Source organism: Paralichthys olivaceus, chromosome 18 (assembly GCF_024713975.1).
Source record: "Paralichthys olivaceus isolate ysfri-2021 chromosome 18, ASM2471397v2, whole genome shotgun sequence".
Lineage (NCBI taxonomy): Eukaryota > Metazoa > Chordata > Actinopteri > Pleuronectiformes > Paralichthyidae > Paralichthys > Paralichthys olivaceus.
The window spans coordinates 979,377-1,006,804 of NC_091110.1; the positions used below are offsets into that span (position 1 = coordinate 979,377).

General features: G+C 40.1%; 1 protein-coding gene across 2 annotated transcripts in view; it reads right to left on the bottom strand.

The window, feature by feature from the left end:
• Window positions 1-20,180: 20,180 nt before the first annotated feature.
• The window catches only part of ncapd3 (non-SMC condensin II complex, subunit D3), a 69,512-nt gene continuing 62,264 nt past the window's right edge, over window positions 20,181-27,428 (bottom strand). Inside the window, exons 32-36 of one of the 2 annotated variants that reach the window (XM_069514347.1) lie at window positions 27,113-27,160; window positions 26,835-26,897; window positions 23,283-23,406; window positions 21,350-21,398; window positions 20,318-20,416 (exon numbers count right to left, since the gene is read on the bottom strand). In XM_069514347.1, the coding sequence (XP_069370448.1) occupies window positions 21,389-21,398; window positions 23,283-23,406; window positions 26,835-26,897; window positions 27,113-27,160 (245 nt within the window). In that variant the 3' untranslated portion in view covers window positions 20,318-20,416; window positions 21,350-21,388. Of the gene's footprint in view, window positions 20,417-21,349; window positions 21,399-23,282; window positions 23,407-26,834; window positions 26,898-27,112; window positions 27,161-27,428 lie in introns of both variants that reach the window. The other variant, XM_069514348.1, reaches the window with a different exon arrangement.

The following is a 27,428-nucleotide window of genomic DNA, read 5'->3' on the forward strand; positions in this document are numbered from 1 at the left end:
GGTCTCGGCTTCTCCACCGACCTCAGCGCTGGAACCGGAGGCGTCAGCTTCCCCGCTGACCCTGGAGCCGGACCCATCGGCTTCACCACACACAATGTGTGTGGCCACTTAAAACCAGTGGTCATCATTGTTTTGTCATGTCAGTGTTTAAGATCTTTTATTGTGGATTTCATTCTCTCACCCTGACCTGAGCAAGACTTTTCGTATCAGACGGTCTGCTTGCTGACCCCTCCATGTACAGAATCAAATCAGAATTTGGTATTGGTGTCTGCAACAAGTCTAGTCTCTGGTTTAATAACCACAACACTGTCATGGTCATCATGGTCATCATCTTCATCCATCATAGGAAGAAGAGTGTCTGGTTTTAGAAGTGGTGAGTGCTTTAATTTTAGGTGGGTGACTTCACCTCATAGCCAGAGTGACAAGCTGCTGTCATATGCTGAGTTGCAGAAACGTTAGAGATATGCAAAACTGAATGGGGAACATAAACCACATAATCATTATCCAAAACAATGGGTGACAGTTTTTTTTTTTTTCCAATTTTGAGAGCAACAGCTACAGCCCTGAGACATCCGATCATGCCAACAACAGGAGACAAGCATGATGCAACAGGAGGATAATGAGACTTATGTTTCTGCACCACGATACCTGTTGCATAACTTTTCCTCTAACAAACCTACAGGCAGAATTCAATACAATTTTATTTGTACAGCACCAAATTAATATATGCATTATCAGTCAATCAATCAAATTTTATTTGTATAGCCCATATTCACAAATAACAAATTGTCTAATAGGGCTTTAACAAGGTGTGACATCCTCTGCCCTTAACCCTCAACAAGAGTAAGGGAAAACTACCAAAAAACCCTTTTATCAGGGGAAACGGGAGTAATTACAGCATTGGTTAGAGTAAATAGTTTGTAGCATGATGGAAGATATATTCTCTCAAGGCACTTAGAAGGTCAAGAAAACCAACAGTTCCCACAATGAGCAAGCACTTTGAAGAGAAAAAAACTCCCTCATTAACTAGAAGAAACCTCTAGCAGAACCAGACTCAATGTGAGCGGCTATCTGCCTCGTCCGGTTGGGGTGGGAAGGGAAAAATGGGGAGGAGTGACTTATAATAAGTGCATTCAACTGAGGGTACAAATCCAGAACAACAAAAATCATGTAGGTACATTAACTTCAAAAGTCAACCACAAGTGCTAAACGAAAGTGCAACTAAACTAGATAATTTTTTAAAAATTGGTTATTGGACATCTTCTTAACCAAGATGTAGTCAGAAGAGATGTGTCTTTAGCCTGCGGTGGAAGATGTGTAGACTTTCTGCTGTCCTGATGTCAATGGGGAGCTTGTTCCACCATTTCGAAGCCAGAACAGCAATCAGTCATGATTTTGTTGAGTGGCTAGTTGAGGAAGCAGCAAGCTGATTGGCAGATGCAGAGCAGAGTGGAATGGCTGGGGTGTCAAGTTTAGCCATGTCCTGGATCTAGACTGGGCCCGATCTGTTTGCAGCACCGTATGCAAGTACTAGTGTCTTGAAGCGATTGCGAGCAGCCACTGGTAACCAGTGAAGGGAGCAGAGGAACGGTGTAGTTGGAGTGAAATTAAGAAGGTTAAAGACCAGTCAAGCTGCTGCATTCTGGATGAGCAGCAAATGTTGAATGGCACTAGCAGGCCGACCAGCTAGTGCATCTCCTGAGGTTGTGCAGCATGTATCTACACTAGCAGGATGTAGCAGTAATGTTGGTGGTAATGGAGAGTGGACTGTCAAACCTGTGTAAAACCCAGGTTCCTAGTGTGGTGTCTGAAATACCATGTGTAGTTTTCCCTTTTAAGGAAAAACTTATCTTTGGGTTTGAGGCCTAAATATATATGTTAGGTCATTAGGTCAAGGCTCTAAGGGTCACTCTAAATTTTAGCCGGCACCTTTCTCTCCCTGTTACCAGGCAATTGTGGAGGGCTCAAGAAAGCCAGGTGTGTTTTCTTTAGATTTACGGCAACTCTCTTATATAAACGAGGAGTTGAAGCTGCCCAGCAGAAGAGATTCACATTGGCCCGGATCTCTCTCCAAGCAGACTGCAGTGCTTGTATTGATGCTGAACTTTGTGTGGCTCATCGGTAGAGCAGGTCGTCCAATATGGGTGGGGGCTACCACAGAGTTGTCAATGGTGAAAGTAAGGTCATGGGTGGGAGAGTCTTTCCCTGGAAGGAATAGTAGTTCAGTCTTGTCAAGATTGATTTTCAGGTGGTGTGTGGACATCCACTGAGAGATGTCAGTCAGACAGGCAGAGAATTGTGCTGCTACCGGTGTACAGAGAGAATAGGAGAGGACCCAGGATGAAACCTTGAGGGACCCCAGTAGTGAGAGGAAAAGGTTCTGATACAGATTCTCTGCAAGTTACCCAGTAAGTGTGGTCTTTAAGGTAGGATGAGAGCAGGGAGAGTACAGAGCCTGCAACCAGATCCTGAAGGGAGGACATAAGTGTTGTGGAAAATCTGCTGATCAATGGTCAACTCATCAGTGAAGAAAGCTTTCAGGAGCCCTTTGACATCTTATGGTGAAATATTTATTGAAGCTTGGCCAAGGAGAAAATCAGAATTCATCCATTAAACATCTGTGCATGATGCACTCATATTCTGAAGTCTGCTTTCCTGCAGTTACACTTAAAACCCCAACAGATCATTTAATCTATGGGTGTGCTTGTTCCTAAACAATCAAATGTATTTTCTAGTTATGGAGACGGTATTTCCTGCTTATGCAGTCTCATATCTGTGATGTCTAGGGAGTAAAGGCTTTGACCTCCGCCAAGCTCTCGCACTTCCCAAACACAACAGCCTGTTGCACTATGCCCCAGAGAGGACAAGAGACAATGTCTATGAAAATTCCATAACAATCCCCTCTTATTGATCATAAGATCAATCCTGATTAGCATTAACCTTAATTATTAAATTTTCAGACTGCCAGGAGCCCCTTCAGAACAGATCCAACATCATGCATTACGAAATCCTTCTCAATTAAACAACAAATCAAGAGAATATACGAATCACAAATTATTCTCATTTAAACAACAAATCAAAAACATTTGAATCACAAAATCAACAAACATTATTCTTTTTATTCTCTTCGCACAATCAGTGGGGTGAATGAAAACCCACTTTTGTACCACCCTTAACACTTGACCCATGCGTTCAGTCTTCTGGCCAACAAGGGCATTTATGAAGCAAACCTTAATTTAAATGATGATCCCCTGAAATACCAAGGCGTTAAAGGAGCTCACGATGGAGGTCACAGATCACATGCACCTACTGACAGAGGCCAAAAATTTCACTTATTCAACTAAAAGTGAAACAAAAAGACCCTGCGCTAACTACTCTACTCTAGACAGGTGCAAAGGCCAAACCTCAATGATGGGGAGGAGAAAAACCTATTTTTGCCCTGTCTGATATTAGATGAAACCCTAACAACTGAGAGGGTGTTAACATGAAAATACTTGATTTCATTAGCAAATAAAACAACTGAATAAACATACTTGATTCAACAACTTCAATCAAAATCAAAACTTAAGCACATTGAACATCATGGCTTCTTATCCTCGCAGCATTATCATTTCAAATTTCCAACCACAACACACATATATACATTTAGGGCTGTTCTGGTTCTGGTCAACAACACTTGGTAGGGACCTTTCCACCTGGTAGCCAGAGATAACTTTTCCAAAAATTTGATTAGTACAAAATCTCCTTCTTTAAAAGGATGAGTTTTTTCGACTCCCTATCAGCCTAACTCTGTGGGTGATGAGGAACATGTATCTGCCATTTAAATCCTAAGATAGCTGACAGACCTTGAGTGATTTTTGACACAAAGGCTGGACCTCTGTTACTATCTATTTCCTGTGGCACTCCATACCTAGGGATCAGATCTTTTAGCAGACATTTCACAAGTTTTCTTGCATCTTCTTTTGTGTTGCAAAATTCTCCACCCATTTTGAGAAGCGGTCTGTTATGACTAACAAATATTTGTAGCCTTGACAACTTGGTACATATGTATATAGTCTATTTGCAAATTTACAATAGGCCCTGATGGAGGTTCTAAATGGTCATGTTTGACTGTGCTATTCTTCTTTCTGGTCCATTGGCATATCCTACAACTATCCACAAGTGTTTGGGAGACTTTTGTGATGCCTGGTGCAAACCATTGCGAGCGAATAACATAATTTATTACCCCTCTTCCGACATGTGCTGGTCCATGATCAATGTGTGCCAGCACATGTAGGAGAGCTTGAGGGCAAAAAGGTCGTCCATCAGGGTGGAGCCACAAACCGGATTCCCTATTAACTGCACAACCTTTACGCAACCAAAGATTTCACTCCCTGTCATCAGCGTGATTTTGTATTGTCACAACATCATTAGGGGAAGGTACTGGAATTTGATTGGTGGGTCGTGTGGAGGCACATTGGTGTACCATGGAGGAAGAGAAAATCCCGCCCTGTTTGGCTGCAGTGTCAACCATTGCATTTCCTCGTGAAACAGAATCAGATTTGTTAGTGTGAGCAGCACATTTAACAATCTGAGATGGACGCAAAATAGCATCTAACAAGTAATTTATTAATTTGTGATGCTATAGTGGTTTGCCAGATGATGACATAAAGCCTCTCATCTTCCATAATTGGCCAAAATCATGAGCGGCACCGAATGCGTAGTGTGAGTCATTGTAAATAGTAGCGACCTTTTGGAAGCTAGAATACAAGCTCCGGTGAGGCCATATAGTTCTCCCGCCTGTGCTGAAGTTCCATGGGGGAGAGCCCTCGCTTTGACCACTTCCCAATCATTTACTACTGCTTATCCAGCCAGATGTATCTTATCAGATGGTCTGCTAGCTGAACCATTAGTATAAAGAATCATATCTGAGTTGTGGATTGGTGTCTGCAATAGGTCTGGCCTTGGGGATGTACACATGTCAATCATGGCGACGCAATCATGCTCGTCATCTGTGTCAGTCAATGGAAGGAGAGTAGCTGTATTCAATGGAGGTGAGTGCTAAAAAGTTATGTGGGGACTGGAAAGAATGATTGCCTCATAACCTGAGCGATGTGCTGCTGTCATGTGTTGTACTACACAACAGGATGGAAACGAGACTCATGTTTTTGCACCTGAATGCCCGTGGCGAAGCCATCTCTTTCATTCACATGCAGATGGAATGGCTGATGCAGACCCAATGCCAGAGCTATTGTGAGAGCATGCTTCAGATCTTGAAAGGCTTTGTGCATGTCATCCGTCCACTGCACCATGGGAGGGGCTGAATGCAGTGTGGCAGTTCGCAAAACAGAGTCCATAGCTGCATACTCAAAAATCATTGGCCTGCAATAGTGAGCCGTCCCTAGAAATAAGACCAATTCTTTCTTGGTAGATGCTAATGTGGTGGCAATTTCTGTGAAACAAGCACAAAGTCAAACACTTCTTTCTGAAAGTTTAATTCAGCATCTGCAGATGGACTCATCAGTACACATCACCTGAATGACATGCACAAATGAGCAAAGAACACAGGAGAATCTGTGTTCTTATAACTCTCTGCCCCCTCCCACTAAGCATGCAAAGGTATTTATTACCCTCCTGTAGTTTCACTCAGTGGAGGAGACATCCTGTCCATTTGTTTACATGTTCTGTGGATGACCCCCTCCTGTGAGACCCCTGGTGTGAGATCCCAATCAGAGATACCATGAGACACCATAAAGTTTTGGTTTCTCGAGGCCATACAACTCAAGTCTCTTAAGCCACCATCGTAAACCTTAAGGTTGCCCTTTCAGATAAACAATTTGGTGAACCATTTGGTCAGTCATCCACATACATGTCTGCTCATGCAATTACACATTCACAAATGTAAAATTTCCATTACATTTCCCCCCTTTGAGCATTTCATGCTCACTAAACAACTATCATTTTTAGACAAACGCATCATCTTGAAATTGAGAATTTCATTCTAGATGAGGGCCCGGAAATTTAACATATCCAATTGCATTCTTGATTAAAGTACACAAATAGTACACAATCAATACACCAGACCAACAACACTTAAATACAAACAAAAATCTGAATCGATGTCAAAATTCCAATGACACATTTTTCACATTTAAAATTCACTATGACCACCAATTCCATGCTTCAGGAATCTGTGTGTCCTTGTTCTTTCCCTCAAACAATAGGCAATTTAAATGAAAAACAATATGCATCAAATTGTCAGATGTATGTATGTGCAGCAATCAGATCAGATTATGTGACCAACACCTCCTTGGCTGGTGAGCATAATGTCCAAAGCCATCCTATTTCGCAGAGCCACATTTCTGAGGCCCTGAATATTGGGAGAAACAAAAATGAAAACCCAACCCCCACTAAGTACAATCCCATCTATTCTGTGTGTGTTGTTCGCACATTTCCCCACCATGGGAAGAGTCCCTCAAATCCTTTGAAGACACTTTCAATGTGGAACACTCATATCTTCATAATAGTGAGTGTATGGAAGTAAGTGAGGTTAGGTCTCTCATTGATGATCTTTCCTCGCAGTTGTCTTCATGGCTGCATACCATGAATTGACTTCAGGCTTTGTCAGTTCAAACAAGAGTTTCCATTTTTTTTTTTCCTATGATGCTCAGTTTAGTTTGGTGTTGTTCTTCCTGCCAAGGTTTCACCTGCCATAGCAATGTTGGCAGGACGATGATGACTGTGAGCAAGGACAGGGAACACATCTTTTCCCTCGAACTGCATCCCAGTCGTCCCATCAGGTGTCACTTTTTGTCTGTCGGCGTCATCGTTTATCAGCAGCATCACCCTAGCCAACCCCCTAATCAATGTGCCGCCTCTTCGTGAGATTGGAGACGTGTGGTCCTAGAGATTTCCACCCCCTCCTTGCTCGCGGACACAAAGCAGTTGAAGGCTGAGGTGCACTCACTGACATCAATGCACGCTGTGTTCTGAAGAATCCACTCCTTGCTCAGGAACCTCCCTGCAATGGCTTGCAAACATCCAAGTTGATCTTTCAGCAGCCTTCACTGCCATCTATGGATTTTGGTAGGGCTTCCTTCACCTATCTGTGGATCTCAAAAAGCATAGGGGACAGGTTGCACAATAAAACATTTCCCTGAGCAGTGCCTTTGCAACTGCTGAAGAGTCCTGTTTAAATGTGGAGAAACACACATGTCAATAAAATCAAGACAGTATTGCTTTCCCTCACTTTGTTCTTCCATAAAATCCCTCAAACAGTTCACTTTATATAATCTGGATTCCTCTTTGTATGTTATTATAGTACCAATTATATAACTCTAATGAAAATTTAAAAATAATTTGTGAGTAATTTGTGAGTTTGACAATTCTTTTGTAAACCAATATATCTGTATCTCTTCCTACATTTGGCATCCCCCCTTTGACACTTGGTTCTGACCATGTGTCAACTATGAGGAAACAGATATCTTCCTAAACAGGATTTCCCATTTGTTCCAGACCAAAATGTATGGCCACCAAACAATCCACTTTCCTTCAAACAGTTATTTTTTGTTTGTTTTTAACTGAGCTGCCCTTATCTGCAGCTCCTGTAAATCTGTATTTAAATGTTAATGACCCATCAAATACATTAGGTGTTAATGACCTATCAGATTCAGAAACGCCTCGGACAAGCAGACTGTGCTTTGCTGCAGCTTTTGCAGCAGCTTCTGCTCTCACATTCCCCTGTGAAACTGAAAAGTCTTTAAAAAATGCTTCACATTTGCAGACAGCAATTAGTTTGAATAACAACACAGCATCAATCAGAACAGCAACCAATGTATGGTAGGTAATGGGTTTGAGAATTTACCTTTAGCCAAAAATCTGCCAAATCATATACCACTCCCAATGCATACCTGCTACCAATGTATATGTTGACACCTGTCACTTACATATTTGCATTTCTCAATCAATGCAACCAATTCTGCAGCTTCTGCAGAATAATGTAATGAGTGATTCAGCCAAATTTGTCATACAAAGTTGTAACGTCAAAACCCACTTAGCTTCTACCAGTTGCTGGATCTTTTAATGCTGAGTCGTCCACAAACAGCTTCATATCTGCATTTATCAGCTGTACTGTATCTGAGTCACTTAGCTTTTGAAAAGTGTTCAGTCTGACAATAATAAATTCCACAGTCCTAATTGCATTTATCACTGCAGAAATCTTTTGTGATTTACCTCTAAACCTCTGATTAAATTATTTTTATTATTGGGATCAGATGTTTTTTTTCCCTTCCCATAACCCCTTTTGGTCCAAAGTTCCAAAACTTTCAATACCAATTGTTTTTGTTCTCCTTTGCTTAATAGAACATGGAGATCAGAATTTGATACCTTAAACAATTTGTCCAGTGAGTCAATCTAAGCTACTGAGACAACACAGTGATTACTTTTCTAGTATAACCAACCTAACCTATCGTTAATCTTTAATCTAACTTTCTCTATCACATTCTTTAACTACTTACTCTAACCTTCTCTACCATCCTTTGTGTTAGCATAACATCTGTAATTACATCTGGGTGAGTACCTCAGCATCTCACAAGAAAGTGTTACTTACAGAGGTGAGGGAAGAGTTCAGAATCTTCCATTGATATGCATATATCAAATCCTCTAGTTACATCTAGTTACGCCTTGTGATGTTAAAATTAGCATATTACTCAATGAACACATCAAATCTCTACCAATAATATCTATCAGCCAGCGTGGTGACAACAAAAATTAATGTTTAAAATTTCCTTAACCTCATTTTTTTTTTAAAACAATGGTACAGTGTATCTCTCTATCACTGTCGTACCTGTTGCTTCAATTGTTTTAAAACATCTCTAACATTCATTTTTGGAGTTATAATAAACTCTTCACATTTAATGACTGATTCTGTTTTCACCTGAATCTACCAAAAATGTGATGTCTTTACCATTTACTTTGATTGTGTGTTTTTGCATATATGCATAAGTTCTAACAGTAATTCACATGGTGTGCGTGTTACAGTGCTCTTACGAATTTGGTGAGTAGGTTGAAACTTTCTCTCTGTCTCCGCGTCTGCACCAGATGAATCCTTCACTGTCCCCAGCTCCACCGCTACTCAATCGCACTATGTGTATTGGTTCTCAGGGCAATCCCTGATCCAATGTCCAATTTTGCCACATTTGAAACAAGCGTCAGTTCTTCCACGTCCCCTTCCTCTCCCTCCATGACCTTTCTTGTGCCCGCAGACTTGGTTTTGATATGCTGCCAGCTGTGCCATTCGCAGTCCCTCTGTCAACTGCATTGCCTTTTTCTTTTTCTTGCTGTTCAAGAGTTTTTCTGCATGATCAGCATGACCCCATGCTGGATTCACCATTCTCCGCTCCTGTGCAGAGACGGATCTTGCCACTTTCGAATACTGAGTCCCCATCTCAGTCATCAGCAGTCTCTGCTGTTCAGTGCTGGTTCCAGTTGCACTGCATACCGCTCCCCCACTTAACACTTGTGGGAGAGATGAAGTGGTAGGTTCTTTCATATTGGTGAATGTCCATGGTCTGTAGATCAGCTGAGTGTTTCCATCTCCTGCAGCCACCTCCACCATCGGTGCTTGCGGGGTTGCATTCAAATCATAAATTGCCTCCTTCCCGGTGCGCCGTGGAGTATGTGCTGCCAGATATGGAGTGGTGCATGATGGAGGCCTGTCCACCTCCTCTGCTGCAACAAGGTCGAGGTCTGGATGGAGGTTAGGGACGGCTGGAGCTGCCGCCTGCGCCCTCTGCACCGGTAGCAGCTGAGTGTCCTGCTGGTCATCACACTGCACCGCTGCTGGCTGTGGTTGTCCTCTCGGTGGAGCTGAGTCCAGATCAGGGTCTAGTCGGACACACTGAGACTTGGAGATTAGTTCAATCCCTACCTTTTGTAAACTGTCCCTGATATTCACTTCAGTTAACCAAAATTCACACGCTCCAGTACAAATATCCCTACATTTCTTTTTTCCTTCTAATTTGTCCTCACTAACTCGTTCCTCTCTAACTCTTTCCTCTCTAACTCTACGCTTACCATCACTTATTAACATATACTGAACATTAAGAAAAGAAAGCTGAAGTGGATTAGCATTTTCCTTATCTTTCTTTCCTTTACCGATGTTTAAACCCATTTCTCTAGTAGGTTGTCTCAGCAGTTTTAACACAACTCTTATTTATCAATTTAAACTCCCAATTTGTTCAACAAAATACAAAATTTGGAAGACCAAAGTTATGCTGATATGGGAAAAGACATTTAGAAATTCCCTAATTTATTTTAATCCGTTCTTTCTTTTTAATTTCCTTTTGTTAAAAATTTGTTTTTAGGATTTTAATTTTAGGATTTAAGTCTTTCTTAATAACCTCAAAAAGCCAAGTCCCAGTCACATCTCCAGTGCAAAACTCTATTTACTATATTATATCATAGTTTGTTAAATCATGAGCTCGACGTCAGAACCCAATATAACAAGTGTACTAAAATCATCAAACACTCCGTATATTTCTATTATTATATATCAATACTCCTTAACTCTGTGACCTCCTCTCAGATCACCAACCTGTTTACTCTAATACCATTTCCCAATTAACTATGTGACCTTCTCTAAGATCACCAACAGGCTTATTCTATAGTAACTCTGTGGTCTCCAAGACCACCCGTGACCTCCAAGATCACCCGAAGCTTCCTTGATTCTACATCGGTTCCAAACCTTGCCATGCAGACACGTCTGTCACTCACCCTGTGAGAGAATCGTTTCTCTTCTGAATTTGTCTTCCCAGAAAGACAGTGTCTCTGTGCTACTTGGTCCGCCGGATCACAGCAGTGAGAGCACTCTTTGGTTCTCAGGCATCAGGCCCTCACGTCTCTACCCTCTTTTGTCAGGGAGGTTGAGGTCAGAGTCCCAGACTCCCTGCGCAGTTTTACCTTTCAGCCTTGAGATCCAGAGTGTCCTCTCACACGAGTGATCCTGCCGACAACGCCAAAATTGTGGTGGCAATTTCTGTGAAACAAGCACAAAGTCAAACACTTCTTTCTGAAAGTTTAATTCAGCATCTGCAGATGGACTCATCAGTACACATCACCTGAATGACATGCACAAATGAGCAAAGAACACAGGAGAATCTGTGTTCTTATAACTCTCTGCCCCCTCCCACTAAGCATGCAAAGGTATTTATTACCCTCCTGTAGTTTCACTCAGTGGAGGAGACATCCTGTCCATTTGTTTACATGTTCTGTGGATGACCCCCTCCTGTGAGACCCCTGGTGTGAGATCCCAATCAGAGATACCATGAGACACCATAAAGTTTTGGTTTCTCGAGGCCATACAACTCAAGTCTCTTAAGCCACCATCGTAAACCTTAAGGTTGCCCTTTCAGATAAACAATTTGGTGAACCATTTGGTCAGTCATCCACATACATGTCTGCTCATGCAATTACACATTCACAAATGTAAAATTTCCATTACACTAACCAGCAGTTTCACCCTCTCTGGTGACAGAAGGCACTGTCCATCCCTCAAAACATGACCCAAGTACGTGATCTCAGGCTGGCAAAATTGCAGCTTAGCCAGTGATGCTCTATGGCCACACTCAGCCAGTCTCTGCAAGAGCAAAATAGAGTCAGTTCGACAAGCTTCTTTTGTCGGAGAAGCTACTAGGAGATCATCCGCATATTGCATGAGAGTGGATCCCCCTGTCAGGTGAAGATTGTCCAAGTCCCTCTTTACTGCTGCTGTGTACACTGTAGGGCTCTTGACAAAACCCTGCACTAACCGTCGCTATGTGTACTGCTTGCCCTTATATGTGAATGCAAACAGAAACTGGCTATCTGGATGCAATGGTATGGAGAAAAAAGCTGAACTTAAATCAATGACTTAGCAGTACGTGGAGCTGGATGGTAACAAAGCTAAAATTGAATTTGTGTCTGGCACAATCGGAGCTGTGGGCACTACAATGTTATTAATAGCTTGCAAATCTTGCACAAACCTCCATTCATCTGGACGATTTGCTTTTGGGATGGGTAGAATGGGTGTGTTACATGGGCTGGTGGTTTGAACCTGCACACCTTGATCCAATAGAGATTGAATGACACCTTTAATTCCTGCAATTGCTTCGTGAGGCAAATGGTACTGTCTTATCATTGGTAGCTTAGCATCATTCTTGAGTGTGACTTTATGTGGCGGAGCTGAATTTACAAAACCCACATGATTTTTATGTCTGGCCCACAAAATGGATGGAAACTCCAAAGGCTCTGATTGTCTCTCGTGCCCTATCCTGACAGCGGTGTAATGTGCAGTTTTAGGATAGGTCTGCGTCTGTGTTGTTTTTGGTGTCACTACATAGATAGATAGATAGAGTACTTTATTCATCCCCGGAGGGAAATTAATTAAATTAAATTAAATTACATGCTCTGCTTCAGCATTGTGTTCCGTGTTAAGCTCCTCCTTCTCCTGTGTGGCTCTCTGTTCCTCTGATTCTGACTCAGAAGTCTCGCTGCTGTCTTGTGCTCTTGCACCTTTTGCCCTTTCTTCTAGTCCTGCAGCTTTTCTGTCTCTTTCCCTGTCAGCTTTGCCCCTGCCATACATCATGGCTTTAGCACATGCTTCCAAATAATCAACATGTCAATGCTTTATTTTCATAAGCTCAATTGCTCATGTCTGTAACTCTGCCTGAAGCCTCGGCATATGACACTCTGTCACATTTTTAGCACTTTGTTCCACCATTTCTCTCAGTTCATCAGAACCCCATTTGTTGCCTTTGCTAACTCTGATTCCACATCGCTGATGAGCTACTGTTAACCACCTTTGCATACACTCCTTCATGTATCCAAAATTCCAAGACGGGTCACCAACATTAGGATTAACATTCATCTCAACCATCTGCAGCTTCTCTTTTTCAAACGACCCTTCATATGGCCATGCACCATCCGTCCATTCACACAATAATGAAGAAAGAGGGAAACCATGTTCCCATGCCTCCTGTCGACCAACAATTCCAACAGGCGTTTGTGGAGAAAACCTTGCTTTAAAATGTGATGTGGGATCTGATGTGGGTGTGTGTGCACCTGCTTCCGCCTGTGGCTTATCAATGACAGGTTGACCTCTCTGTTCCATATTACTATCTTTTTTTGTCTCAGATAAGTAGTTACATTTTTTCATAAATTTTGGTGAATTCCTTTGTTCACTTCCACTCACTGCTTTGGATGATTTTCACATGCACATTTAAGACATTATACATCAACAGATATCAATAAAACAAGTGGTGGTGGTCTGAAGTGAAAAAAATGGACGAAAGTCTGATTGGGTAAATTTCAACATATTTATTTTCAAGCCAATTAAAAGTAACACACAGTTTTTTAACAATCTCGTCAAACATAGACATGGCAAGAACAAAATATAATATGAATTTACCACGTCTTAGTTGTATTGAGATCCTGTTTGTGACCCCAATTGTTGTGGAAAACCTGCTGATCAATGGTCAACCCATCAGTGAAGAAAGTGTTCAGGAGCTCTTTGATGTCTTATGCTGAAATATTCATTGAAGCTTGGCCAAGGAGAAAATCAGAATTCATCCTGTCGATCGTGATCCCTGTGGTAACTTTTCTGACACCTCCTGCTTGAAACCCAAAAAGCCAGAAGGATCGTGAGGCCCCGCTTTCACGGTCTGTTTTCATACTGAAAATCAAGATCAAGCGAGCTTTTGCCCTTCTGCTCTACCAGTCAATCTCCGAAACTCTCTGGAATCACAGGCTGGGGCTGCTCCGCAGATCAGCTGTGTGTTGGTTGTCTGCAGTGTGTATGCTACTGGAAGCGGAGCTGCAGGTTTATCTACTGCACTTCCTTCAATACAAGTTGGATTATGTACCAAACTAAATGTCAGGACTATGGCACGAAGACCTGCATCTTCTGGTCCATCGATAACAATCAAAGCCCTGTTAGAACAAATTAATGGATTCAGAAAGTGAAACTCTTAAGTGCTTTTACTTTGAAAAGTGTTCAGTAAATGTTGTAAATACATTTGTGACATAGACAGATAAACATTGTGGTTCACAGCAGAATAAACAGAGAAAATTATCTTTCAACTGAGTTTTAATGTTTATCTGATGAATTTATGTCACAAACATAAATGGTTGCAACACTTTCTGTAGGTGATTCAAAATAAAAGCACTTCAGCATTTCTGTTGGCAGAATCCATTCTTCTGTTTAAAAAGTTTTTTTTATTGTGAAATATTTGCAGGAGTTGAAGATGCACAGCTTCATACTGTATAGTACTGTTATATATTTGAGTACAGAGGACTACTTTTTTTGTTTTTTAAAGAATATTTTTGGGCCTTTAATGATGGCACAGCGAGGGAGAGACAGGAAGCAGGGGGCAGAGAGGGGGTAGTAAGGGGCTGGCTGATGTGGGAATTGAGCTGGTGCCCACTGCAGTGAGGCCTGTAGCCTCTACACATGGGGTGCTGGCACAACCCACTACACTACCAGGCACCCCAACAGGACTCAGGAGGACAGCACCTCCTCTGCATAACATATTGTTGCCTTTCTTTGTGTATATTTATGCTTGTATATTCAGCCTTTAAGAGAAATTGCAAAAATTTATTTTTTAGAAGATATCAGGGTGGTAGATCTTGGCTTACATTTGGAATTAAAAAGTGATCTTGGGCTTGAAAAGGTTGGTGACCACTGATCCAGAAGGTTGACCACAGAGGAGAGAGAGGCTGATTTAGCAGTGTGAAGTTGCTCAGAGACAGCAAGGAGGGCAATCTCAGTTGAGTGACCTTCCTTGAAACCTGGTGAGGATCAAGAAGGTTGTTCTGGTGAAGATAGAAGGAGAGTTGATTGAGATAGCACGCTCAAGTGCTTTGGAGAGAAAAGGAAAAATAGAGACAGGGGTATAGTTGTTTAATTCAGATGGGTTGAGGGTGGGTTTCTTCAGGAGAGGGTTTGCTCTTGCCTCCCTCCAGGAAAGTGTTGGAGAAGGAATGGGGTCAAGGGGGCAGGTAGTTGGGCAGGAGGAAGTTACCAGGGTAAGAATATGATTGGGAGACAGTGGGTTGAAAGAGGAAAGAGAAGGGGATGAAGATGAAGTTGATGGAAAGGTAATTACAGAAGGTGGGTTGGAGAATGAGGAGCGTATGTCATCTATATTTTTTGTAAAATCGTTGACAAGGTGGCTTGGTAGAAGGGTGGAAGGAGGAGGGAGACTGGAGGTCGGAAAAGATGGAGGAGAGTTTTTTGGGGTTGGAAAATGAGGATTATATTTAAGTGTGATAAAAGGGAGCATATATAAGGTGAGAAGCATATACTGAATAAGGCAGAATGGCTACCCGTTATTTTGTCTTAGGTGGAGGCATATTATTCATGACTTTACGCCAGGGACACACCAGAGGAAGAAACGCAGCAAGTGAATTTCTGGTCAGTTGAAGGAACTGGAGATGTAGAAATAACATTCAATTGTAAGTTTTCATTCAGTAGTTGATGAACAGATGTTTGAATTAACCTCTCACTGAATATCTACACCTCATAAGGTAGCATAAATTTAGAAAGAAAAGGATAATGAAGGAGCGGCTAAAAGCATGCTATAGGCAAAGTATGAATGAGTTGACTTAAAACTTTAGGATTGGATGCTGTCTGTGCCTTTGGAATGATGCCAAAGTTCTGTGTGTCTGCGTAAGGTCAGCTGCCGAAGTTCTCTGTGTGTGTGTGTGTGTGTGTGTGTGTGTGAGCTTAGAGCGCTTGATTTAAGTGTTTTTTGTTGCTGTGTTGGTTTAAATTGAATAAAGCACATGTGGGTTGTGGTTGAGTAATAAAGAGATTTACTATTTTATAAAATTAGATATTTTGTTTTTTAATCTGTTAAAGAACATTCATGAGCCCTATTGATGATAAAGGGACTTTATGATTTGGTTAATTATATGAGCCTTTTTTGGGGACGTTTCAAATATTTAATAACCTAATGAGCCTCTAAAGGGGGGACTAAAAATTGGCTAAACATGAGCCCATAGGAAGGACGTTTATAATTATAAGAGAATAAGAGAAGTAAAGAAATCAGTAAGGATGTTTTGTGTGCATAAGAATGGATAAAACAAGAGAGTACTGGGAAACACTGACTGTGGATAATAATATACTATTAGAATATTTGAGATGCTATTAGGGTGAAATAAACTAAATTTATATATTAATGATGTTTGGTATGTGACTGTGCGCTGATGTTTAAAAGGTGGATGACATCTGTTATAGATAAAACAGATCTAAGTGTTGGCCAATGTGTGCGAATCATATTGAATTGTTATTGTGCTGTTATAAGGACTTAGTGGGTTAAAGATACTAAATTCCTCTCTGTTTTTTCCCTTATCCACCTATGGTGTGTGAGGGAGAGAGAACAGAGAAGAGAGACACAGACATAAGCAGAGAAGCTGTTCAGTGTGTCCCAAGGAGCGATACTTGCTGTGTGCAGCTCCTAATTCCAATCTGATCAAGGCCAGTGAGGTTTTATCCGCAAACTTTAACCAATACCTGCATTTGAACAAATGTATGTTCACTCATTTATAGCCATTATTGTTGATATATATTAGTCTTCTTTGACTTAAATGCTGTTATAAGGGTGTTTCTCAATTTGGGGGGTGTTAGAGATGTACCTCAGTAAAGTGAGAAGATAAATTGAGCGGGTTGGGAGATCGTTAAAGTGTCACTTTTATAGTTATGAGTTGGTTGTGATTGATGCTTGTGTGACCCTTCTTATGTTTGTTTGATCTTTTTAAAACATTCAGTGGTAGAACATCTGGCTTTGTATGGCTTGTTTATGAACTTCTGTCACTTCTCCAGCATCATGTGTTTCTCTTACACTAAATTGGCTTAGTTAAACTTTCCACATTGCCTGATATTCATTAAGCAACTTGAGACTCTCTGAGTTGTTTCTTTTTTAGGCAGAAAACTATTATTGAATACATTAGACTGATTTGAACAATCAGCTTTTGTACTTTTACATTTTTACGTTTAGTTCATTAGTACATCTATCTGTCTGCATATACATGACATATCCAACTCCCACTCTGGGTTCGGGAGGCAGACACCATCTCAGCATTTAAAGTTAAACTTAAAAGGTTCCTTTTTGATTAAGCCTATAGTTAGTTCTGGATCAGGTGAGTCCTGAACCATCACTTAGTTATGCTGCTATAGGTCTAGATTGCTGGGGGAACTCCCATCATCCACTGAGCACCTCTCCACTTCTCTCTGTCCCCCCACATTCACTCATTTATTTATTTTAATACATGTCAATGCCTATTTCAGTTTGTACTCCCATAGTCTCTCTCTCTCTTTTTTCTCTCTCATTTCAGATATCTCTGACCCCGGAACCTCAGGACAACAACCTCTCCTATTACTAATTACAATATCACAGTAATTCACTCTAGTGGTCATAGATGAAAAGAAGAGTTTAGAACTCCAAGTTGTTGGGGAAGCAACTAGTGTTAATACATTAACTGAGACTACTACTATAGCTACGGCTTTGGAGGGGACGAATACTACGACATCTTTGACGTCTACAACATTTTTGGCAGACCATAATGATAATATCACCTACACCCTACAGGGTTTTGTGAACAAAACCATAAGAGGTTTTGACTTTCTGTCAAATACTCAAAGAAGCCACAGATTGACATTGGTGAAACATGACATGGAACTTGACTACATTTTGGCCAAACAAGGTGGCCTGTGTGTGGCTTTAAACTTGACTGGTGATGCTTGTCACATTCTGATTCCTGACAGTTTTGAGGAAGTGATAGTAGGAGGAGAACTGGTGGAAAGTGTTTTTAGATATAGAGTGGAATGATAAAAGGGTGGAAATGGAAAGTGTGACTCATAATTGGGAACAATATGATGTTATGAATTTTAAATTTCTATGCATCTGTTGTTTCTGCAAAATATACTGTTTGGTGTTTTCTTTTCTTTCCTCCTAGAATGATATTGGGGGATATGCTGAAGGGATTAAGACACTCAAACATGGACAATAAGAATGGACTGAAGGACTCTGAGCAAGGACACTGTGATAACATGTCCAGAGTCACCAAACCATCGGCACTACACTGAGAGTCGACGCTACGAAGGAGCTGCAGTGTGATACGTTCTTATGTCTTTTCTTATATATTTGCATGTTTTTGAAGTCTGATTATCTGTGATAATGCTAATGATAATCTTAGTAAAATATAAATGTTTGACTTAGCTTTTTAGTTTTCTTTTATTGCATGAGTAATACTTAACTTCTATAATATTTTCTTTTACAACATTTCTTGAAGAATGATGTTTCTTGTTACTAGGTGAATATATTGGGACCTCAGATTTTTTGATTGTTTTGATGTCTAGGGATATTGGGACTAGGCAAGGACAGGTGCATTGGAAGGTGCGATGGGTCGACCAGCCTGAATTTGGACATCAAAAAATATTTTTCAAAGCTTGTTTGGTCAGAGGAAATAATAGTGGACAAGATAGACTTAAGGCAGAGGGTCAGTACTTTAGCAAGTATCATCAACGTTAAGAAGACTTTTTGAGAGCAGTAATCTTGTCTTTTTTTTAAAAGCAGGGATATTGACATCTGATGGAGGATAGCAGGGAGGTAGGAGGAATTGAAGCTTTAGTCAAATGCAGCTTGAAGCAATTGACTAAGTTTGTGGGAAAATGTCCTAAAAAAAATCTTGAACCTTGACACTTTCAATTTGCATACACTTAATAGGTTTTATTGTTTCATTCAAGGTAATAGAATTATCTATTGTCTCTCCTGAGTCTACATTCACAGTGGGAATTTCTAGACTTTCATAAAATGCATCCATGTGATTCAACTTAGTTGGATGTTCAGATTTATGCAGTTTAGAATAAAAGTCGTGAAATTTGGTCGATAACTTGCAGATGGCAGATGCATGTCTTAAATTATGGGCAAGGGCTCTACCATGCTTCTCTCACTGTTCATATGGCATATGTTTGGCCTTTAGGAGCACGTTCTGCTTGTCTAGTTGAAAGCCTGTCGAACTCTGACAGATACATAATGCGTGGTAACATGAACTATATCCACATCTGAGATGAGCTCCAATAGTTGTAGTTGTCTGTCTATCTGTGCTTTACGGACAGAGACATTATAGGAGATAATCTGACCTCTCAGACAGGCTTTTAAGGTCTTATAAAGTAAAGATGGCAATGTTTCTCTATTTGAGTTAGTTTCCAAAAATATGTCTATTTGAGTACTAATGAAGGTACAAAAGATAAGAGGAGTGAGTTAAATCTCCAGTGGGATCTATTGGGCCTATTGTTAGGGAAAGTCAATTCCAGAGTTTAAGCAAATTACTCATAATATAATATTACTGTAGATGTTTTAATTACATGGACCAAAGTAAGTAAAGTTTTATTCAGAAATAATCTATACGTGAAAAGCTATGGTGGACAGGTGAAAAGAAGGACAATTTCTGTATCTGTATTGCCATGGGTCAGACATCGAACATGACTAAAAAACTATTTCTGCACTCTGATTTTTATGTTGTCGTTCTTTCAGAAGACCTATCCAATAGAGGATAGGATAGATCAGCTGATGAGTGTCTCAGTGTAGTTTAGATGACAGAAATGTATTCATGAATTGAAAGTCATCCTAGTTTGAGGCATAAAACACAGGCAAGAATCACAGGTGTGTTAGGGAGTTACAACTGCTTCCTATGTGTTGGCCAACCTGCGGAGGACTATGTCACAGTATAAAACATTAACTTTGTTGTTGCCAGTAGGGGGCGCTATGACTATGAAGGTAGCACTATGTATAGACACAAGGTATTAATGTGTGTTAATGGGTGAATGTACTTTGTTTTTGGTTAAGATGACAAAAGGTGTTATTTAAAAGTACAGTCCATGCTCATAAGCTTGGCTGTTACAAACTAAATATGGATCATTTTGACAGAAAGTAGTAACCATCAATTTGTTCCCCACACAATTTGTTTCTTCCATTTTGAAATTGCAGTTGCTAAACACTCCTTTCTTTTTCTGTCTATCAGGTTGGTGATTCGATTCTTAGCTCTTCCAGTCCAGATGCTGAAATGTCCTTGGGCGAGATGACCAATAGATAGAAGCGTATATTATGTATCCATACTGGCAGATTGTGTATCAAAAACATTGAGTATTAAATCTGTCCTCAAAATTATGATGTCAAGCACACATTTATTGCCAAAAACTTTAACAACAACCAGTAACATAAACACAACAAGATAAACATGACAGAATGTCAATCAACATGTGTATGAAAATAAAGATATAACAATTACCAAGAATAATACATGAAGTTGCATGTCAGCTTACTTGGCTAAACTTTAAATCTTTTTTATTTTCTCCTTGCAGAGAGGTGATTGCACGTTCCACTGCCTCAGCCGAGAAGCTCTGAAACAAACAACAGACAGGGAAGACTGGGATCGAACCACCAATCTTCTGGTTGGAGGACAACCATTCTACCACTCACAGCCACCTCATAATGTAACAAACTCAGTTTGATATGTCTAATAACTAGGGGTGTAACGGTACATGTATCTGAACCAGTACAGGCCTTTCAGTTCAGGAGGCATGTGGGGGGGAATGCAATCACGCCAGGGTCGAGGGTTTGTGGGGGCTATTCTCATTTACATAGATGGTCGATGAACAACCAACATACAATACAATATGTACAGCAAATTGTTTACATGCTGTACCTTGATGGATATTGATTGTACTATTTTTAGCCATTGTTAACAAGGGTTGAATAAAAAGAAAAAACAAATCTGTTTGTTTTCTGTTCCTTGTTTCTATTGTACGGAAAAACGTACCGAACCATGACCTCAAATGCAGGTAGTTACTGAACAAGGAGTTTTGAGTACCGTAACACCCCTACCAATAACTAATACATTCAAAGTAATCTGCATAGAGAAATACCACCAATACTGTATGACATTGACACACACACATCAGCATTTACAGGGAGACATTCATTAGCTATATCGGTGCATTACATTACTCTTTAAAACTACATGAGAAAAATGTGTCTCAATTTAGGGGCTGCATCCATACGAAGAATGCGAAGGGCGAACCGAAATGGTCTGGTTTACAGAGGGTTTCTGTTCATTTATTGCCTTGCACAGCTTGTCCCACCCATATCGCTGTTGCTTAGCTACAAAGCTGAAGTTGGACATGATGAACGTTGTAATGCCCTTGTTTTTCTTAAACGTGCGTCAATGGTAGGGCTGTGCAGCCTCTGAAGGATGTAGACCCTGAATTGAGACAGCTAAACTGTGACTGAAAAATAGACTTTGAGGAACCAGAGACAGAAATAGCTTCACTTACTGGTGCTCATTTGGGTACACATGAAGAAAATTGGTCTCCCTAACAAGACCTGTCAGGACACAATGGAAACAGATTGTTAACCTTATTTGACTGATTGTTTTTGGATCTGGCAGAGAAGTCAAATCTTTGTTTCTCACAAGAATGAAGAGTGCATCAAAAATAGAAAAAGACAGCAATAAATCATATTTTAAAAAGTATTAAAACCGATATTAACATTGACATTGTTACATACATTAATTTGTAAGTTGCATTGTCTCTTTTAGAGTGCTGTTCATGCAAAGTAAATTTAAGTCCAGAGAGATTATAGTGACTGATTTGTCAGGGAGGATGAAGAGGAAACAAGGCTTCAGTAATCACAAAGATTTTTTGTCCCATGATGATGACTGATCAGGTGATATAGATTCTATAGATGTGTGATCTTGGATCTTTGGGCTGAACTAAGTTCACTATTACACAGATCAACCGACGGAACCAAATCATGCCAGTACAAACACAAGCATATAATAATCACCCTCAGTCACTATATTATCATCATCATCAGCAGCAGCAGTGTATTTTCTTTATTCATGACATCACTGCTGTCCCATAAAATCGCATCACTAATAAAAACCTCGATATCTGTGTCAGAAAGTTTTGGCTCCTCTTCTCATTTCTTGATGCCATGACTCACAGTGGAAACCCATTGGTTAGCAGGATAATTTAATATTCATGAGGTGCTTTGCATTGACCATTAGTGGTTGAATGTAAGTGTGTAAAGGGCAGAATATGAGGCAGATCCATGTACAAAAGTTTCCAAGTGGATTTTGATTTATAAAGTGAATATTGTGTTCAGGTGTACGTGTGCAGTTTTATAAATCAGATTTTTGCATATGCCATTTTCCACTTTTGTGCATTTGTACACCCAGTTTACAAGGGACATTGGTGCAGCTATGTCATCTGCCATGATGTCACGGAGGCAGATTTGGGTGCGCAGACAACTCTACCCGAAAATATCAGGAAAAAACTGATCAATACGCCAATTGTGCCAGCACACGCATTTCATCCTGATTCCCATGGTGTGTTAGATAAGGCTGAACAGTCTCTGTGTACCAGAGAGTGTGTGTGTACAGCGCACGTTCACCAGGGCTGTGACTATAAACCTAGGGGCTCCCAGCATCCCCACCAATCATCCTGGTCTCATAAAGAGCCATGGGTGTATGGCAGGTAACAGGGTACAGGATTCACAATCTCTGGTGACTCCAGACAGCCATCACAACTTGGACGAGGGTTTCATCCCTGTCTTTCAGCTAGAGATGCACTCCAGAGGAAGTGCTTAGGGATGGGGGGACGCCCGCTGAAATCCATTCCCAGCTACATCTGGACAGTTGGGAAGAAACGGTATCAGACCCATGGGTGATGGCTACAGTATCCAAGGGGTACAGAATTCAGTTTCAGCGGTGGCCCCACCCTTTCTCTGGGGTCCGTATGACCATGGTCAGAGACCCAGTCCAGGCTCAAATCTTGTCCAATTTTAAACCTTCTGCAGAAGGATGCAATTATGAAAGTAGATCCAAGTGAACAGCTCACTGGCTACTACTCCACATATTTTCTCTTGCAGAAAAAAGATGGCAGAATACATACCATCTTAGACCAAAGGCAGTTAAACACCTTCATAAAGGTACTGCCTTTCAGGAATGAATACAGGTCATACATCAAAAATGAGGAATGGTTCACCTCGATAGATCTGGAAGACGATCTGGAAGTACTTCCATGTGCCCATGTGCCCATGTGCCCATCTGTCCAGACCACAGACACTTTCTTCGGTTTGCAGTCCAGGGGCAAGCCTATCAGTTAAAGGTCCTGCCATTCGGCCTTTCCCTCTCACCATGGGTGGTGGTGGGGGCTGCCTCGTCTCCTCTCCTGATTTTGAGAATATAAATCCTTCCCTACCTACCTGGACCACTGGCTGATTTGTTCTCCATCTCTTGGCCAAGTTGTAGAAGATACCAAGAGGGTGTTCTCACATGTACAGTCCATTGGTTTCAAGAACATTGTGAATCCTGCATCCCAAAAGTGTCCTAAGATCCGATGAAATAAAAATTTGGTGGTCTGGGACGGATGTGGCCACTTTCTTTTGCTTTGTGAACACAAATACAATCTGGGCCACATATAAAGGATGATGACCTGCAACAGCTACACAATTAAAGATATGTTTATTTATATTTAGCCTCAAAAAATCAACACTAGTCATCATATAATGACTGATACTTTTGCCAGTCATACTAAAATGGTGAAATCTCTCTTAAGCAAAGAAGTGAGATCTGATAACAACTCGTCACAGGAGAAGCATTCAGGACGCATTCAATACGAGGTGTGAACAGACAAACGTATTGCTGACCACTTGTGATCGGCTCTCTCAGGATGGATGTTAATACCAGGTCTCAACAGAACCATTATGTATAGACATTACAGACGGGTATCACTATTGAAAACTGATATCATATTGTGATGACAAGGATGATAATGTCATATAATTTTAATTGTTCCTCGTTTGCAGTGTTACATATTTATTTTTACCATTTATAAGCCTAGAGTTAAACTTTAATTTATGCAACCCAAAACAAATAATACAAAACAAAAAAAATCTTCAATTACATTCAGATCATATTTTACCCAAACCATTAGTGTTTCCCATTAATTACTGGCCCATATAGTCCCACCACAGTTTAATGATGAACCGAAGTTCTTTACACAAAGTTTTTTTAAGTAGGGCTGGGGTGACGTGTCGACGTGATCTACATGATCGATTATGTAAATACACAAACTTGCGTAATGTGCGTCTACGCACTGTAATGAAGGTGGCTGCGCACAGTCAAAGCATGGACTTTACTGAAGATCAAGCTAAGGGACCACAGCGGACCAAGGTCCAGACCAGACTCAGACGCTGTTCTATATGGACCCAGGCCTGTTATTAGATTCTGACAGAGTTCTGATCATACCTGTGCATGTTTATCAATCTTTACAGTAGTAAACCTGGCAGCACACAGTAGAGTTTACTTCTCTCACTGAACAAGTGAAAGTGGTAACAAAGAGATAAGGTGTTAAAGCTGGTTAGTTGTTGATATTTGTTGAGATTGTTTGTATGTGAAATGTAGTGATATATTAAGAAAAAAGAAGTAAAGGGGAAACTCAAACTACATCTTTTTATTAATTTATTCTAAAATTAAGCACATTATTTTAAGATGCCTTTTTCATAAGCTTTTTAAAAAAAATGCAAACCTTGTTTTACTTAAAACAATAAAAGAACATTTATTTTATTATTTTATTATGAGAGTAGCCTCCAGTTCAGTGTAAACATTTATAGTATTCATTGTTGAAATACTATTGAATTGTACTTTATTTTATATCAGTCACTTTTTGACTTCGTACAGACATTGATACAACTACTAGAGTACTTCAAGATTATTTTTCAAAAGTCTGCTAAACTTGAATTTACACTGTGTATTTCTCCAGAAAGTTACTTGAATTTTACTTTGGTGATTAAGAGGCAGGGAGAACCACACAGCCAGCCCCAGTAGGCCTAGTGGCAATTGTTACTTTTGCTAGTCAGTTTCACCTTTTTAGAAAGTTCTTTTCAGTTTATTTTTTATAAATTACTATTTTTTTTTCATTCATCCATTGCCCATGACTCTTTTCCCAGGGTTATTTGTATATGGGAAGCAGCTGGTTTCTTAAAAGATGGTTGGATTGTGTTTCCTGTCATAAGCAGTGTGTCTGTTGGGACTCTTGTTGTGAAGGGCCACCAACGGACGTGGTTCTGTTGTGGAGAGAGATTAGTTGATGAGTAAAGAAGAAATAAATAGACATTTGTCTTGGTTCACTCATCACATCACCTATTTTGGATTCAAAACGGCAAATTTCGCCGAAAGGTGAGTGATTTTCATGCCTGCATCATATAGGGCAGGGGGTTCTAAATGTGCCATTAGCAGGCGAAATCCTTTGTCTTCTACCACAGAAAATGGCTGGTCATCAAGAGTGATAAATTCCGTGATGCTGTCATTCATTGCTTTAGCCTGTGAACTGTATCTAGCAAACTTCCTGCAGCTCTGGTAGGCACGGATGTATGACGACATGAGTGCGGCCAGGCGTGCTTTGTTTATCGGAGGTTTTATAGGCTATGATTTCCAGTTCCGATAAATAAACAATAATATAAAATTCCCATTCTGGGCTGATAATATATCAGATATATTAAACAATATTAATCAGATATATTAGACTAGTCCGGGATTGATAAAGCTGATTGGGTAATTGATAAGTGTTTGTTTTCTTTTGTTGAGATAGTCTGCGGTGGATGTCGATTGGATCTATCTTAAATGTAACATTACACAGCTTCCTCGGACTAGACAGTCCTGTTCAAGTCGCCATGAGCCCAGAAGATAGGTAGGAAAAGTTTTGATTAGGCAGGATCTGAGGAAGTTTGTTGTTGTTAAGACCAGAGTTAAAACTGATGTTTGCTGGTTGTGTGAGACATCCGGTATCAAAGTTTATCAAGTTTGCCACTGGTAGGTGTGAACTGTTTGTGGCTGCTGAGCTAATTTGGCTAACAAAGTAATTTGGCTGTACAGTTGCATTAATGACGTTGAAAGCTGTGAGCTAGTTTTGCTGTGTGTTTTTTCTGGGTCAGTATGGCAGCCTTTGATTTGGAGGAGTTTGTGGCCAGTTCGATAAGTGTAAAAAGAGTGATTTGCAGAAAATAATAGTGTATTATAGTATCCCTGTTTCAAGTTTGCTTGCTAAAGGGGAACTAAAAGCTGTTTTATTAAATAAGTGTAAGTAAGTGTATTAAGAGGAAGGTTTTTCTTGTTGGCAATGATGTTTTGATGCGTAAGTGGGTTGCACATACAGGTAAGGCAGCAGTTGATTCAGGTGAGGACAGTTTACCAGAGAGTTATTAATTTAATTATATACATCTGCTCTGATAGGAGCTGGTGCACCTTTTTCATAACGACTGCATATTATTTATAATGCTACACTTTTCTGGGGCTCACTTCACTCTGTCTATTTTTCTCCTTTCTTATCTCCCTGCTGTGAGTATCTCACTCATACTGATGGACTTGCTGATTTTACAACGAATGGTGTAAACCTGGTGAAGGGACTTCTCTATAGTGCAGATATCGAATGGTTTTCTGTAGGGCTTTGTCTAATACACTTCTGCTGGTCCAGCTAGCTGGAATAAGATATCATACTGGAACTTCCCCCAAAAAATGTGAAATTATGATTTCACTTTCTCACAGAATGTTGCAACTATAAATGTGAAAAAAGGGGTGGTGTTGATACAAAGTATACTTTTCATCATTCAGTTTACCTTCACAAATTATGATTAATTTACAGTTGAATAATTGTTAATCTATTTTTTGTGCCTTTGTCCATAGTGTGATTGTACATTGCACAAGATTTTTACATTTTCACATTTCTGTCATACTTTACTGTCATCGGAGTAACTTACTTGTTCCTTGGTCACTGAAGATTGCGCTGACTCCTTCATCAAAAGTTAAATTGACACTGCCACCTGAATGACAGGGCAAAGGAAGATGGAAAGGGGGGTTTAGGTTGGGTGTCAAGAAGAGGGTTATAGAAGTTTTTAAAAAATTGAGTAATGAAATGAGTATATCTGCACCTTGGCAATTAGATAAAGATTAAAGGTATTATGTGTATGTAAATGTACTTTACAATTTTCCAATATTTTAAGTTTAGATATCCACACAAAACCATTTAAAGTTGTACCTTTAGGTGTGCTGATGGCTCTGTCATTTACACCTCCTTGAGGAATCACTGGACACAAAGACATAATACAGGTCAATCAGGATAGATTGCTTACACTGCCAAAGACACAAATGTTGGATGGATATATATATATATATAACCAGTTTCTCTGGTCTTGCTATTTATTGGTATGTGTTTGAGAAAAATTAAAAAAATTGTTTTGTTCTATTAACTACTGACAACATTTCAAAAAAAATTGTCATTTAGAGCATTTCTTTGCAGAAAATGACAACTGGTCAAAATAATAAAAAAGATGCAATGTTGTCAGATCTTGAAT